Source organism: Bos mutus, chromosome 23, assembly GCF_027580195.1.
Source record: "Bos mutus isolate GX-2022 chromosome 23, NWIPB_WYAK_1.1, whole genome shotgun sequence".
NCBI classification, from domain to species: domain Eukaryota; kingdom Metazoa; phylum Chordata; class Mammalia; order Artiodactyla; family Bovidae; genus Bos; species Bos mutus.
The window spans coordinates 27,635,755-27,653,514 of NC_091639.1; the positions used below are offsets into that span (position 1 = coordinate 27,635,755).

The 17,760-nt window shown below is 37.7% G+C and overlaps 1 protein-coding gene across 1 annotated transcript; it reads left to right on the plus strand.

Moving 5' to 3' along the window:
* Window positions 1–200: 200 nt before the first annotated feature.
* Window positions 201–16,646, plus strand: CRISP1 (cysteine rich secretory protein 1). The gene is made up of 7 exons (XM_005905114.2): window positions 201–266; window positions 5,771–5,899; window positions 9,544–9,634; window positions 10,931–11,079; window positions 14,930–15,021; window positions 15,208–15,296; window positions 16,519–16,646. The coding sequence occupies exons 1-7, from the start codon at window positions 201–203 to the stop codon at window positions 16,644–16,646; spliced, it is 744 nt and encodes a 247-aa protein (XP_005905176.2).
* The last annotated feature ends 1,114 nt before the right edge of the window (window positions 16,647–17,760 follow it).

Consider the following 17,760-nt stretch of genomic DNA (forward strand, 5'->3'; position numbering starts at 1 on the left):
TCTCCCAATCATAGTTCTCTCTTCCTCTCTTGGTACCAATGACTAGCATATTAAAACCTTGTTCGGATCCTGCAGGTCTCTTTTTGCAAAAAAATAAAAAATGCAGATGCATGTAGAAGTGTTTCACAAAAAGACTTATGACAAAACATTATCCCCACAAGTCGGCAACAGTCTAAAATTATGTTACTTTTCTTACAGGGATGACAATGAAATGCTTCTTGTTTCTGGCCATTGCAGCTGGCTGCCTGCCTGTTTTGATTATAAAAGTATGTGAGGATTGTATATTTTATGATTACTTTTGAGAGGAGGATAAGAGCTAACTCTGTGCTAGAACTTATTTTGTTGCAGGCACTATTGTGAGGATGCTATGCCCAGTTGGCAGCTAAAGTCCACAGGGTCGCAAAGAGTCAGACATGACTAAAGCAGCTGAGCACACAGAGGCACATGCCCGGTATTCACCTAGTTCTCACCATAGCTCTATTAGGCAAGTACTATTCTTAATCTCGTATTACAGAGAAAGAAACTAAACATAAGAGGTTAAGTCATGTGTCCAAGGTCAGATAACTTGGAAATGGCAGAGCCTGAAGGTAAATCTAAGCAGTCTTACTTCACAAGCCCATGCCTATGTCATTAAACTTCTCTGAATAATTTAAAAAGCTAAAAATGTAGAGTGGGAATTACTTCTTTACAACTGATCCATACATTTTCCATGACAAAGTGGGGAAAATATTGTTTTTTAGTTTTTATCCAGAAAAGGTAAGTATTTCATCAATATCCCAACTGAGCTTTCTGATTTATGACTATAACAAGAATTTAACACATCCAAATTAAATATAAAATGAAAAGTGCCAGGACTTTCATCAAAGTCCAGTGGTTTGGAGTCCACATTTCCACTGCAGGGGGCTTTGGTTCTGTCCCTGTCTGGAAATTAAGATCCCACAAGCCTTGCATCACAACCAAAAATAAAAAAAGAAATATGCCAACAGCAAGGAGAGAAATGTGAGGAGCTGTTAGCAATGGAGTCAATATATGATGCTTGAATCTCACTTAAAAACAAGAGTTTCAACATTCACAGAACAGAAATGAAACATTTAATGGTATATAAGAGGAAATAAATTCTGAGTATTTTACAAGTCATTCAATAATATGTACCTGTAAAAATTCTCAGTGATATAAGGAAAATATTACATTGCAATGTACTGAAAAAATTTTTTATGATGAACTAGTTAATAGCTTTGGTATAGAACATGAGTGGTTTTTATAATTTCACATGCTAGATAAAGTCAAAAGTGGAAAAAAGTGAAAGCTGCTTAATTCAATAAATGAAAGAAAATCCACATACATGAGATTACTGGGGTGCTGATGTGGATCTTATCACTCACACTTCTTTCCCCATGAGAAATCAGATGGAGCTCTTGCCTGATACCCAAAAATCCTCTGGTAAGTTAAAAGTATTTCATTTTGAAGTGATCATCAGATATAGGCTGCAACCTTTATGGTAGAAAACTAAAAAGCCTCAGAAGAGAAGTTTAAGAGACTAAAGTTCAAGAGCCCAGGATATGAGATGGTTGAGTCATCCATGTGAATGCTGATGTCACTCCTGTTGACTGCAGAATTTGGGGTAGACAAGATGAATTGTTTCAGGAGACCCAATTTCTATCAATGAGAGGAATTCACAGGAAAATCACTATAGGAAAGTAAATGTTCAGAGGTGAGATAGCTAGAGCTAAATGACATGAATTTCACTGAAGCAGCATATTTTAAGAGGAGCAGGGAGAATTATCATATGGAACTTAAGGAAATTCTTGTGGGTTCCCAGTTCAGTACAGTCCAGTCACTCAGTCGTGTCCAACTCTTTGTACTGCAGCCCACCCAGCTTCTGTGTCCATCACCAACTCCAAGAGCTTGCTCAAACTCATGCCCATCAAGTCAATGATGCCATCTGACCAGCTCATCCTCTGTCATCCCCTTCTCCTTCTGCCTTCAATCTTTCCCAGCATCAGGGTCTTTTTGAATGAGTCAGTTCTTCTCATCAGGTGCCCAAAATATTGGAGCTTCAGCTTCAGCTTCAGTTCTTCCAATTGAAAGGTTGTTGCTGAGCCGTGAAAGACACAGGGATTCTTGGCCTCTGGAAGAGAAGAATTCAATCTAGGGCCAGTGACAAGGCTCGATCACTCAGAGCTTTTGTGTAATCAAGTTTTATTAAAGTAAAAAAGAGAAAGAGAAAGCTTCTGACATAGACATCAGAAGGGGGCAGAAAGAGTGCTCCCTTGCTAGTCTTTAGCAGGATGTTATATAGGTACTAGCAGGCTGCTAATTAGAGAAAGGAAATGTCTCAAAACTCAGAGTGGCACCAGGCTCCTCACCCACAACATGAATTTTGAGATAATATTGGCACAAGGTGAGTCACCCCAGGGCCATAAGATGATTGACATGATTCTTGAAGAAAGGCAAGTTTCCAAGCAAATATATGGTTTCATTAACATAGATTAGGAGAACAATTGTATGAGTAAAACATACTGGTTTGTCAAGTCAGTTCTGAGTCTTAGGTGGAACCAACTTGAAGACAGAGTCTAGGGTAAATATGTAGTTCATTAACATAGCTTAAGAAAAACATTTCCATAAGAAAAATGCATTGGTTAGCTCAAGGTTTGAGAAAAGTTAAGTTTAGGTGGAACCAGGTGTCATCATGGGATCAGAGAATTTTAAGAGAAACCTCCTTTAAATTTTGTATGCTGCTGCTAAGTTGCTTCAGTCATGTCTGACTCTGTGCGACCCCTGAGACGGCAGCCCACTAGGCTCCCCCATCCCTGGGATTCTCCAGGCAAGAACACTGGAGTGGGTTGCCATTTCCTTCTCTAATGCATGAAGGAAAAGGGAAAGCAACTCTTCGCGACCCCATGGACTGCAGCCCATCAGGATCCTCCGTCCATGGGGTTTTCCAGGCAAGAGTACTGGAGTGGGGTGCCATCGCCCTCTCTGTTAATTTTGTATAGAGAAGGGAAAAAATCTGACACTTGTAGTTTGTTTCCTCCTGCCAGTTCAAGAGAGATAAAAAACATCTGACACTTGAAGCCTATGTCCTCAACTTGGAGACCCCTAGCCTTGGAGATCCAACCAGTCTATCCTAAATGAAATCAGTACTGTGGCATCCGGTCCCATCACTTCATGGCAAATAGACTGGGAAGCAATGGAAACAGTGACAGACTTTATTTGGGGGATCTTCAAAATAACTACAGATGGTGACTGCAGCCATGAAATTAAAAGATGTTTGCTCCTTAGAAGAAAAGCTATGACCAACCTAGACAGCATATTAAAAAGCAGAGAAATTACTTTGCCAACAAAGGTCCGTCTAGTCAAAGCTATGGTTTTTCCAATAGTCATGTATGGATGTGAGAGTTGGACTAAAAAGAAAGCTGAGGGCCAAAGAATTGATGCTTTTGAACTGTGCTGTTGAAGAAGACTCTTGAGAATCCCTTGGACAGCAAAGAGATCCAACCAGTCCATCCTAAAGGAGATCAATCCTGAGTATTCATTGGAAGGATTGATACTGAAGCTGAAACTCCAATATGTTGGCCACCTGATGCGAAGAACTGACTCACTAGAAAAGACCCTGTTGCTGGGAAAATTTGAAGGTGTGAGGAGTGGGAAAGATTAAGGCGAGAGGAGAAGGAGACGACAGAGGATGAGATGTTTGGATGGCATCACCAACTCAATGGACATGAGTTTGAGTAAGCTCCAGTAGTTGGTGATGGACAGGAAAGCCTGGCGGGCTGCAGTCCATGGGGTCGTAAAGAGTCGGACACGACTGAGCAACTGAACTGAACTGAACCTTCCTGCCTGTTATTCTCTCACAATGAGTATTTAAGACTGAGTTCCTTTAGGACTGACTAGTTTGATCTCCTTGCTGTCCAACAGACTCTCTAGAGTTTTCACCAACACCACAGTTCAAAAACATCAATTTTTCAGCCCTCAGCTTTCTTTACGGTCCAATTCTCACATCCATACATGACTATTGGAAAAACCATAGCTTTGACTAGACGGACCTTTGTTGGCAAAGTAATGTCTCTGCTTTTTAATATGCTGTCTAGCTTGGTCATGATTTTTCTTTCAAGGAGCAAATGTCTTTTAATTTCATAGATGCAGTCATCATCTGCAGTGATTTTGGAGCCCAAGAAATAAAGCCTGTCACTGTTTCTATTGTTTCTTAATCTGTTTGCCATGAAGTGATGGGATCAAATCCCATGATCTTAGTTTTTTGAATGTTGAGTTTTAAGCCAGCTTTTTCACTCTCCTCTTTCACCTTCATCACGAGACTCTTTAGTTCCTCTTCGCTTTCTGCCATAAGGGTGGTGTCATCTATATATCTGAGGTTACTGATATTTTCCCCAGCAATCTTGATTCCAGCTTGTGCTTTATCCAGCCTGACATTTCGCATGATGTACTTTGCAAAAAAGTTAAATAAGCAGGGTGACAATATACAGCCTTGACGTCCTCCTTTCCCAATCTGGAACCAGTTTGTTGTTCCATGTCCGGTTCTAAAATTGTTTCTGGACCTGCACACAGGTTTCTCAGAAGGCAGGTAAGGTGGTCTGGTATTCCCATATCTTTAAGAATTTTCCACAGTTTGTTGTAATCCACATAGTCAAAGGCTTTAGGGTAGTCAATGAAGCAGAAGTAAATGCTTTTCTGGAATTCTCTTGCTTATTCTATCATCCACTGGATATTGGCAGTTTGATCCCTCTAATCTAGCCCAGGATACTTGCAGTATGACAGGAAAATAGTACCTTATGAGTGTGTTTTTGAAGAAATGACATCCACAGGGGACAGTTTCTAGAGAAGTGTAATGATTTTATAGTTTTGTCTTCTCCCAATATCCTTAAATTTCTAAACAAAATATAAGACAAGAACTACTATATTTGAGCAAAGTATGGCTGAATCCTATCCATTCAGAAACTGTTGATAGTCCTGTGGTAGTTGAGAAATACATAGATACCACTCAAATTATGCCACATAAGTTTTTCACTTAAAAAAAATAGTATAAATACATGTGAATCACACACACACATAAAAGAAGATGTTCTTTACACAAATTAATGCTAACCTAAAATATTAAAGCCATTAATTGTTCTTCTTAGTAAGCTACAGGATAAAAGGTAAACAAATGAAACATTTTAGTTTGTAGTTGACTTGAATTCTATATTGTGTGTACATATGCTGATACAAATATCAATGTTTTCTCATATGACTCAGACAAAGATGTACAATCTGGGCTGAAGGTTTTGTACTCAGTGATGAATATTTAGATTCTCCCAGACACATATCTTTAAACAATATTCAAGTGTGAGTGGTTTATTTGGGATGCAAAGAGAACACTTGCAGGAGGTGGGGTGGAGAATGCACCAAGGAAGGGAAGTCAGGCAGTAAAAGGTATAATAGTATCAAAACATTTTCCACTATGGTTTGTATTGCCCAATAAAAGTGCCTCAATATGGTCCAAAATACCAATTATAAATCTGAAAAACAGTCCTATCATAGTGCACTGTTCTGTAGACTCGTGTAATGTCAGATTGATATTCAAAAGTCCTCAAAACTAATACTGGAGCAACGGAAACTAGCTTACTGAGATGTCTTAGAGTGAAAAGTGCTGTAGAACATTATTTATTCAACATAAACTATAAATTTATCTCACGAAGTCTACAAGTAATATACTATGTGTTACAAATTCCACTTAAAAGAAGCAAGACTAATTGTAATTTTCTGGTCACAGACAAAACCAGCCAAAGTTCCATATGATACACTCCTTACAGAACTGGAGGCTGTCCAAGAAGAAATTGTTACTGCACATAACATCCTCAGGAGAGGAGTATCTCCACCAGCCAGCAACATGCTGAAAATGGTAAGATTAATTAAACAGCAACCATGATGATGCCAATGATAGTAATGGTGTTTACTGAGATTTTATTAAGTGCTATTTGGTTTCCATATACTAAAAGTCTGGTCTTCACAAATAAACCTATAATGCAGCAGCAGAAGAAACAGAGGCTCAGAGGAGGTAAGTAGCTTTCCCAAACTCACAGAGTTAGTAAGTGACAGAGCCACATCCATCGCAGGAAGTGTAATTTCATTCTTAATGGACCCTAGGACAGTGTTTCTCAAACTCTAGTATGCTTGAGTCAGCTGAAGAATTTAATGAAGCACAGGACCCTGGGCCCCACACTCTGAGGTCTGATTCAGGAGGTCTGAGATGGATACCATTCCAAGCTCCCAGATAACGCTGGTGCTGCTGGTCAGTATCATCAGTATGGCAGATGCTACAGACGCTTTAACAATGCATTTGGAGAGGCATTTCATAGCTGTATTCATTGGGCAGTAGCCCAGAGGCTAAGATGCTCTGAGAATCAAGATGCCCATGGTCTAACCTGGTGGTGCAGCTAGATGAGCAAATATTGGCAAATCTATTTCCTTGTTTCAAACACTAGTGGTAAAGAATTCTCCTGCCAATTCAGGAGACAAGAGACCTGAGTTCGATCCCTGGGTTGAAAAGATGCCCTGGAGTAGGAAATGGCAACCCACTCCAATATTCTTGCCCGGAAAATACAATGGACAGAGAAGCTTGGTGGGCTACAGGCCAAAGGGTCACAAAGAGTCAGATGTGACTAAAGCAACTTAGCTTATATATAAAAAAAGATAAGGCAAATGTTAAAAAAAAAAAAAAAGGAGGAAAAGAGTAAATGGAAAAATGATCTTGAAATATATCTCTTGGTCACCTTAGAACCCAAAATAATAAAAGCCAGCAGCCAGCATACACATTTTTGCATTGTGAGTATTGTAACTGACAGCATATTATACTTACTATAGTTTGAAAGACATTCTTCTAGAATCTTATTGCATTCAGTTCAGTTCAGTTGCTAGTCGTGTCCAACTTTTTGCTACCCCATGAAGTGCAGCAAACCAGGCATCCCTGTCCATCACCACTCCTGGAGTCCACCCAAACCCATGTCCATCAAGTCGGCAATGCCATCCAATCATCTCATCCTCTGTCATCCTCTTCTCCTCCTGCCCTCAATCTTTCCCAGCATCAGGATTTTTCAAACGAGTCAGCTCTTTGCATCAGGTGGCCAAAGTATTGGAGTTTCAGCTTCAGCATCAGTCCTTCCAATGAACACCCAGGACTGATCTCCTTTAGGATGGACTGGTTGGATCTCCTTGCAGTCCAAGGAACTCTCAAGAGTCTTCTCCAACACCACAGTTCAAAAGCATCAATTCTTTGGCACTCAGCTTTCTTTAGAGTCCAACTCTCACATCCATACATGATCACTGGATAAACCATAGCCTTGACTAGATGGACCTTTGTTGGCAAAGTAATGTCTCTGCTTTTTAATATGCTATCTAGGTAGGTCATAACTTTCCTTCCAAGGAGTAAGCGTCCTTTAATTTCATGGCTGCAATCACCATCTGCAGTGATTTTGAAGCCCAGAAAAATAAAGTCAGCCACTGTTTCCACTGTTTCCCCATCTATTTCCCATGAACTGATGGGACTGGATGCCATGATCTTTGTTTTCTGAATGCTGAGCTTTAAGCCAACTTTTTCACTCTCCTCTTTCACTTTCATCAAGAAGCTCTTTAGTTCTTCTTCACTTTCTGCCATAAGGGTGGTGTCATCTGCATATCTGAGGTTATTGATATTTCTCCCAGCAATCTTGATTCCAGCTTGTGCTTCATCTAGCCCAGTGTTTCTCATGATGTACTCTGCATATAAGTTAAATAAGCAGGATGACAATATACAGCCTTGACGTACTCCTTTTCCTGTTTGGAACCAGTCTGTTCTTCCATGTCCTGTTCTGACTGTTGCTTCCTGGCCTGCATATAGGTTTCTCAAGAGGCAAATCAGGTGGCTTGGTATTCATATCTCTCTCAGAATTTTCCACAGTTTATTGTGACCCACACAGTCAAAGGTTTTGGCATAGTCAGTAAAGCAGAAATAGATGTTTTTCTGGAACTCTCTTGCTTTTTTGATGATCCAGTGGCTGTTGGCAATTTGATCTCTGGTTCCTCTGCCTTTTCTAAAACCAGTTGGAACATCTGGAAGTTCATGGTTCACATATTGCTGAAGCCTTATTGCGTTATTTCATTTAATTCTCTCAATCATCTTGTGATGCAAATGATACTATCATCTCTGTTTTACAGATGGTAAACCTGAACATCAGAGAAATTAGGTATCTCATCCAAAGTCTTAAGTACTGGATAAAAACAGATTCAAATATGAATGGCCAGCTCCAGGGACCAGCTCTTAACACTTTACCTTCCTTAGGACAAACAGGGTTCTAAATCCTCAGTTTCAAGATGAGCAAATAAGTGTAGCTAGGAGGTAGTGAAGGATTTATAGAGTGAACAGAAAATATAGTCTCTGATTTCAGAGACATTATTATTGTGTATTCAAGATAAATACAGAGGAAATATTAGAACATAGTATTAAATATATGGGCTTCCCTAGTAGCTCAGCTGGTAAAAAATCTACCTGCAATGCAGGAGACCCCAGTTCAACTCCTGGGTCAAGAAGACCCCTGGAGAAGGGATAGGCTACCCACTCCAATATTCTTGGGCTTCCCTGGTGGCTCAGACAGTAAAGAATCTGCTTGTAATGAGGGAGACCTGGGTTCAATCTGTGGGTTGGGAAGATACCCTGGTGGAGGGCATGGCAACCCACTCCAGTATTCTTGCCTGGGGAATCTCCATGTAGACTGGCAGGCTACAGTCCATGGGGTTTCAAGGGGTCTAACGCAACTGAGTGACTTAGCACAGCACAGCATTGAATATATAGAATATATAAAATTAATATATTTAAGTGTTAAGATGCAAAGGTATGAGAGATCAATAATATGATAAAGTGCACCAGTAAAACTGAGTAACATTTTAAAAGACAATATGGGAATTGAGTTTTTCCATAAATAATGCATAGGGCATGGAGAGAAAGGAACTGATAGAATTATGATTTGCTATTATTATTCATAATTTAGATGGAGTTATGTGACACTATATTTGTTTCTAATCACAGCAATACTTATTTATTGAGCATGTAGCATAAGATTTATTATATCATAGTTGTATTGCATGAATTATCCAAATTAAAAACTTAAAATTTTTGAACAAACTATTGTGTATGAATTAGGGGGCATATTTTACAGATGAAGAAACTGTGATTCAAAGAGATTTAATAATGTGTCAAAGGTAAAACTATTAATAAATAATGGGATGGATTTCTAACTTTTCTATTTTAATGGAAGCATTTACTTAAATGCTAATATTTCAGAAAAAGATGCTACATCTGAATATTATTATCAAGTTTTGATCTTGTAACTTCAAGGGTTAAAACAATGGACTGAAAGATTTGTCTTCCTCTTCCAACCAAAATATTTAAGAGAATTCAATTGTTAGCCTACACAATTGAAAATATTGCTAGCCTTGTATTTTTAGAAAGAATGAACTAGAATCTTATCATAGAAATGTTATTAAGGCCATGTGCTTGTATTTCACTTGTAGAATTGGAGTGAAGAAGCTGCACAAAATGCCAGAATGTTGTCAAAGGATTGTGAATTGGTACAAAGCAATGCACTCAAGAGGCGAATTACGAGTAGGTATACAACTCACCTTTTTGCTCAAAAGTCCTCAGGAATTGTTCAGTAACTTGGTAAGGGTAAGTTAAGTCATCTAGCATGTGTCTACACTTACCCCATAAATGGCAATGAATAGTGACTCATAGCACTGTTTCATTACTGATAATTTTTGAATTTGGATATTCAAATTTTCAAATTCCTGATTCTGATCACCAAAAGAAAAGAGTCAAAGCTCTCAATATCATAGGATAGTTGAATACAATAATAACAGATGAAAAGCTGTATAGCCAGAAGGTTCCCACTCCATGTAGTTATTTTGTGCATGCATGCTAAGTCACTTCAGTCGTGTTCAACTCTGTGTGACCCTATGGACTATAGCCCACCAGATCCTCTGTCCATGGGATTCTCCAGGCAAGAATACTGGAGTGGGTTCCTCTCCATCCCCTCCTCCAGGCGATTTTCCCAACCCAGGGATGTAACCCGCAGCTCCTACATCTCCTGCACTGACAGGCAGATTCTTTACCACTAGCGCCACCTGGGAAGCCCATAGTTATTTTAGCTACTCACAATATTACCATGGGACTATGTTTACCTTTGGAACGAGCTATCTTTATTTAAGAAGTGAGTCATATTCAACTCTATGGAGCTGCCCATAAGAACAAGTTTAGATGCTCAAAAATAAACCCATCTCATGGCATATATATTAGGTTGATCACTGCTAGTTTCCTGAAAAGCCATTAGTGTCTCCTACATGAGCAGACATTAATAACACTTTGTATTTAAAGATTTTGGGGCATCTTTACTCAATGCTGTTAAGCTGTGAATTGGCAATATGAGTCTTCCCTGCCCCAGAGGAAGGCAGTTTACTACCAAACATCACGTTTGATTGAGAGCCCACATCACAAGTGAATGGATGGCCAAATGAGCAAATGTTTATTCCAAGGTCTTTGCATGATGAATACTTCGTGTGGTTGCTTTCGAGGCATGGACTTGGTTACAACTCATAGACTGTTCTGATTGGTTTCGTCTTTGTCCATCAGCTTGGACATGGCAGAAACTAAAATGTTGGTTGATCTGATTTCCAAGCTTGCAGATCATTTCCTACCATCAGTTTTCAGCAAACCTGAGCACCACATGTTTATTCATTAATGAGAAAGAAAATTGTTAGCTAAATATAGCTGGGTTGGCCTCCTCTTGTCAAACATTGTTTGGATGACCAGTGAAACATTTCTAAAATAAAAGTGAGGAAGGTATCCTTGTAAAATGTTTCCAAGCTTCGTAAAGTATAACCTAGTCCTTTTTCCTCCTCTTAGATACTTTTTGTGGAGAAAATATGCATCTGACATCTTATCCTATCTCATGGTCAAATGTGATCAGGATCTGGTACAGTGAGTCTAAATATTTCCAGTATGGGGAATGGACATTGACAGATGATGACGTGACAACTGACCATTACACTCAGGTAAACTGTGTGCTGGCCAATATACCTGTTGATTAAGTGACTCTAAGGGTGTGTGGAAAATAGGCAAATAAGAACCATGGGAAATCATTCTACCCATTTTTTGCAAATTTACTGTCTTCAAAGATACTTCTTAATTTTTAGTGGGAAATAATACTTGGAAACCATTATCTGGGATCTGGGTATGTTCAAGGACTTCTTTAGTTTAGAAAAAACTAAAGAAGGGGTTGGAGAAGGAGACTGAACCATGATACCTTCAAGAGCTGAAGGAGATGAACACAGAGGGAAGGGCCTTATCATTGGAGCCATATTAGCTATTATAAATGTTATCTTGTATTTTGAATGTAGTAGAAGTCATTAAACAGAAGAATGATTTAACCTGATTCATACTTTTAAAATACCACTGGGCTTCAGTGTAGGTAATAAATTAATTCTACAAAAATGACTTTGAATATCTAAATCAGGTGATTTATTTTCCAACAAGATGTAAATTAACAAAACTCATCCAGAATGGATAGATTTAAATATTTAATATGCAAGAAATACAAATGATAAAACAATGTTATGCCCCAAGCAGAAGACTCAGCTGTGACACAAAATCTGTAATAAAATCTACTCACAATAAAACCTACTTAAGATTAATGTTAAAAGCTTACAAAGATAGCACATTTAAAAAACATAAACTTAATCACTTATTCTAAAGCAAAGCAGACATTTCTAAATAAAGACTAGCAAGTAGAATTCTTCTTCCATATTATTATTATTATTTACCTGGCCACGTGGCATGTGGGATCTTAATTCCCCAACAAGAGATCAAACCCATACCCTGAGCAGTGGAAGTGCAGTCTTAACCACTGCACAACCAGGGACATGCTTATAGCATTCTTATTTTAAGATCGATATCATTGGACACAAGTAGTATGTGCCAGGAATCTGAGAATAGTATAACATTAGACTTTCACTGTTCACTTTCATGCATTGGAGAAGGAAATGGCAACCCACTCCAGTGTTCTTGCCTGGAGAATCCCAGGGACGAGGGAGCCTGGTGGGCTGCCGTCTATGGGGTCGCACAGAGACGGACATGACTGAAGTGACTTAGGAGCAGCAGACCATTTATTTATAATTTATGCTATCAGAGGATAAAAATAAAATTATTACCCAGAGAGCTGAAAATATGACAATGTGAGACAACAATTCCTACTTTCCTTTTCTTTTAGGTAAAAGTAGACTAGACCCACTATTTCCATCAAAAGAACATGAGCTCTATTACTCTGAAACAGTAATTTAATATTTCTTCTTCCAAACACGTGAAAGTTTTTTTTATTCAATCCCCACCATATACCTATGATGTAGAAGCTAGTATTATTATATTTCATTTTACAAAGAATAAAATGAGATTTCGAGACATAAAACAAGCTGGTAAATACCATCCCACCAGGAAGTGGCAGAGATGGATTTTGAACCTGACTTATTTTTTTTCTCAAGGGCCCACTCACTGTTCTCCACCATGACACTTTTTTGATGATTAAGCAAGGTTGCTGCCATGCTCTAATTTTTATGCAATCACCAAACAGTCTTCATCATGTTACTATATTTTCCATACAGATTTGATAAGAAGAAGAAGAACATAACTCAGGGTCAGTGATGGCACCCAAGTATGCATATATGTATGCACGATATCTAGACACATGGGAATCTTTCTGTTTCTTTGACCTCCTAACAAGCCATGCTCAAAGCATCCTAAAAGGATGTGTGTTTCTTTTCTTTTCTTTTTTTTTTTTACTTTACAATATAGTATTGGTTTTGCCATACATCCACATGCATCCACCACGGGTGTACATGTGTTCCCCATCCTGAACCCCCCTCCCACCTCCCACCCCATACCATCCCTCTGGGTCATCCCAGTGCACCAGCCCCAAGCTTCCTGTATCCTGCATCGAACCTGGACTGGTGATTTGTTTCTTATATGATATTATACATGTTTTAATGCCATTCTCCCAAATCATGCCCCCTCCCTCTCCCACAGAGTCCAAAAGACTGTTCTATACATCTGTGTCTCTTTTGCTGTCTCACATACAGGGTTGTCATTACCATCTTTCTAAATTCCATATATATGCATTAGTATACTGTATTGGTGTTTTTCTTTCTGGCTTACTTCACTCTGTATAATAGGCTCCAGTTTCATCCACCTCATTAGAACTGATTCAAATGTATCCTTTTTAATGGCTGAGTAATACTCCATTGTGTATATGTACCACAGCTTTCTTATCCATTCATCTGCTGATGGACATCTAGGTTGCTTCCATGTCCTGGCTATTATAAACAGTGCTGTGATGAACATTGGGGTACACGTGTCTCTTTCCCTTCTGGTTTCCTCAGTGTGCATGCCCAGCAGTGGGATTGCTGGATCATAAGGCAGTTCTATTTCCAGTTTTTTAAGGAATCTCCACACTGTTCTCCATAGTGGCTGTACTAGTTTGCATTCCTACCAACAGTGTAAGAGGGTTCCCTTTTCTCCACACCCTCTCCAGCATTTATTGCTTGTAGACTTTTTGATTGCAGCCATTCTGACTGGTGTGAAATGGTACCTCATAGTGGTTTTGATTTGCATTTCTCTGATAATGAGTGATGTTGAGCATCTTTTCATGTGTTTGTTAGCCATCTGTATGTCTTCTTTGGAGAAATGTCTATTTAGTTCTTTGGCCCATTTTTTGATTGGATCGTTTATTTTTCTGGAATTGAGCTGCAGGAGTTGCTTGTATATTTTTGAGATTAGTTCTTTGTCAGTTGCTTCATTTGCTATTATTTTATCCCATTCTGAAGGCTGTCTTTTCACCTTGCTTATAGTTTCCTTTGTTGTGCAGAAGCTTTTAAGTTTAATTAGATCCCATTTATTTTTGCTTTTATTTCCAATATTCTGGGAGGTGGGTCATAGAGGATCCTGCTGTGATGTATGTCGGAGAGTGTTTTGCCTATGTTCTCCTCTAAGAGTTTTATAGTTTCTGGTCTTATGTTTAGATCTTTAATCCATTTTGAGTTTATTTTTGTATATGGTGTTAGAAAGTGTTCTAGTTTCATTCTTTTACAACTGATTGACCAGTTTTCCCAGCACCACTTGTTAAAGAGATTGTCTTTTCTCCACTGTATATTCTTGCCTCCTTTGTCAAAGATAAGGTGTCCATAGGTATGTGGGTTTATCTCTAGGCTTTCTATTTTGTTCCATTGATCTATATTTCTGTCTTTGTGCCAGTACCATACTGTCTTGATAACTGTGGCTTTGTAGTAGAGCCTAAAGTCAGGCAGGTTGATTCCTCCAGTTCCATTCTTCTTTCTCAAGATTGCTTTGGCTATTCGAGGTTTTTTGTATTTCCATACAAATTGTGAAATTATTTGTTCTAGCTCTGTGAAAAATACCGTTGGTAGTTTGATAGGGATTGCCTTGAATCTATAGATTGCTTTGGGTAGTATACTCATTTTCACTATATTGATTCTTCTGATCCATGAACACAGTATATTTCTCCATCTATTAGTGTCCTCTTTGATTTCTTTCATCAGTGTTTTATAGTTTTCTATATATAGGTCTTTAGTTTCTTTAGGTAGATATATTCCTAAGTATTTTATTCTTTTCGTTGCAATGGTGAATGGAATTGTTTCCTTAATTTCTCTATTTTCTCATTATTAGTGTATAGGAATGCAAGGGATTTCTGTGTGTTGATGTTATATCCTGCAACTTTACTATATTCATTGATTAGCTCTAGTAATTTTGTTTATTTTCAATCATGGATAACAATATTCATATTGTAATCATGTAACAAAACACCAAATTATTAATATAATAATCTTATCTTTACAGGTTGTTTGGGCCACTTCTTATCTTATTGGCTGTGGCATGTCATCGTGTCATAAAGGAATTCACTATCTCTACATTTGTCACTATTGTCATGAGTATGTATTATACAGCTTTAGTTTCACATAACTGTTAGAAATACATTTCCCTTACATCATCTAGTTTCTCAAAAATCATTTGTTTTAAATTATTTTAACTGATTTTCAAGAGTGAGGAAAATTTTTTATTTGCATTTTTCAAAAAGGAATTTTACTAGACCACTTTTTCCTTTGTTCTTTTTTAAGGGGAAATGATCCTGACAAGAAGAATGTACCTTATAATAAGGGAAGTCCATGTGGAGACTGTCCAAATAACTGTGAAGATAAACTATGTAGTAAGTTTTACATCTCAGTGTGCTTAATATTGATCATTGATCTAGGAGCCATGGGTCATTAAAATCAAATGTTTAATAATATTACAATTTTCTATAATATTACTTTTTTCTCAGTCATCCCAAAGGAATAATTAACATTATCTGATTTCCCTTCCCCCACTCCCAAAGTGACCCAGAAGACCAATGATTAAATCTATTGGATTGGAAATTAGAACATCCATGTCTAAACTCAACTTTCCACCTTAAAACTTAAAGTTCTCACCCTATAATAAGGGCATCTTGGATAAGATGTTAATATAATTTTTTTTCTGCTCTTTATATAAAAAGTTTCTTGGCTCTGTTATTGCAGCCCTGAAGTTAGACATCTTGCTTTCAGGTTACCAGGGTTCTCAGGTTGCTCTTTGGCCATAACCCCTCTACCTGCCTGTCCACTTATCAGAACAGGTAGTAATTTTTTACTGAGTGATCCTTATACTTTTAAGTTTCCATGGACACATTGGAAGACATGAGCTGATGATCATACTATTTACCGTACATCTTTTTATTTCTTAAGCAAATCTTACCTAAAATGTAATATTAACTAAATGGGTTCCAATTCCATGTTCATTTCCTTAGGTAACAAAAGTGTCTTTTTTTGAAGTTTTCTTCAGGCATAATTTACTAGTCCATGGGGATATGTTTGTAACTTAACTTTCAGAAAGTTTATGGAGAAATAATAAACCTCCCCCCTCCACCACCAAAAAATATCCTTTATCTGCAGATTTGGAAGACTAAAAGGTTTATTTTCCTTCACCTGACCACTCCATTCCATTTGCTTTTAAAGCAAGGAAAAATGCAATCTCTTTTCCTTTATCAATTTCTCTGTCATTCTTCTCCTTCTTTTCCTTCTTCTTCTTCCTGTCACTTTAGTAACTCATTTCTGAAAATAAATGTAGCTGAAGACAGATAAAATATCTACTAATTATCTTTGCTATAGGGTAATGGGGTAGTTTTTTTGTTTTGTTTTGTTTTTTATCCAAGAGACAAAATCAATGTCTAGAATGGAATGAAAAATGCCATAGAAGTAAAATGAGAGTAGAAAGAAAAAAAGTATTACTTAATAATATTGACTCTATAACACAGAATATATATCTCTTAAGCCTTTTACTCATCTACAAATGCATAAGAAGATGAGAGATGAGCTTTTGAGTCGATATGGTGTAACCTTGCTTTTTCCTTTCAGTGAACCCCTGCATCTACTACGATGAATACAATAACTGTAATACACAAACTCAACGTCTTGGCTGCAACCACCTGTCAGTTCAAAGACTCTGCAAAGCTAGTTGTATGTGTCAAACTGAGATAAAATAGCCTTTTTTATTTGCAACTATAATGTGCTGTTGGATCATCCTTCCTTTGCTCCAGCAGCTTCTGATGCATTTCAACTGGTTTTAATTACACCTGAGATACTAATTTTCACTAATTATATATAAGTGTAGTCACTCAGTTGTGTCTGACTCTCTGCAATCCCATGGATCATATATGGGCATCAGTATATTTACAACAATGCCCTTCACTCCTGTTCTGATACATTGTGAAGCAACATTGTTTTAAACTTTCTTAAAACTGGAGTGAAATATGATTGATGAAATGTGATAGAACCATGAAATATGGAATGAAATATGATTTAAATATGAAGAGTTCAACACCTGCCTCATATTTAAATCATGTGATGTCTAGTTCTCAGGTTGACATGATTCAATGGATTGGATAACTGATTCAGTAAACTGTGCTAAAGGAGGGTCTTTCCCTGTTTAACTTCTTCTCCTGCTTTCCCAGGTCTCCAATTTCCCTGGTATTTGTCTTCCCTGCACAATTAACATACACTAATAATTCATCTCTTCTTAACTTCATGTCTACCTTAAATCAACCATTAAAATAATCCACAAAGCAAACAAAGAATCCAGTCTCATTACTTGAAAGGTAAATGTTGGTTAATGGGAAGTGATTTAAGGTCTCACTGTTTCTCTGCCATATCTATACACATTTGTAGAGCAGGGCAAGAAAACTGTGTGAGTGCTTAGTTTAACAAAATAAATATTCAGCATGGATTACATGCAAGGGGTAATCCATACATAGAGGATATTCCCTCCTTTATTTCCAACTGAACTGGAATATTAAAGAAACCTAGTGAAGCATATGGCTACACAGAGAGCACAATACGTGGTATTTTGTTTCATTTCAGGTATTTTTTGGTAAATGTGCTCTTTCTTTCTGAAAGCTTATATAAAAGAAAATTCTCTAGGTTTTTATCATTTGTCATACCAAATAAAAGAAAGAAGCAGTAGAAATGGTTTTACTTCAAGGCTGAAAAATTTTTTGTTACCCCAAACGAGCTTCATACTGCGAAATATCTCCAAGTAGGTGTGACACAAGCATATAGTGTGCTGAATTGAAACAAATACACTGCCAGATATTTCTCCAG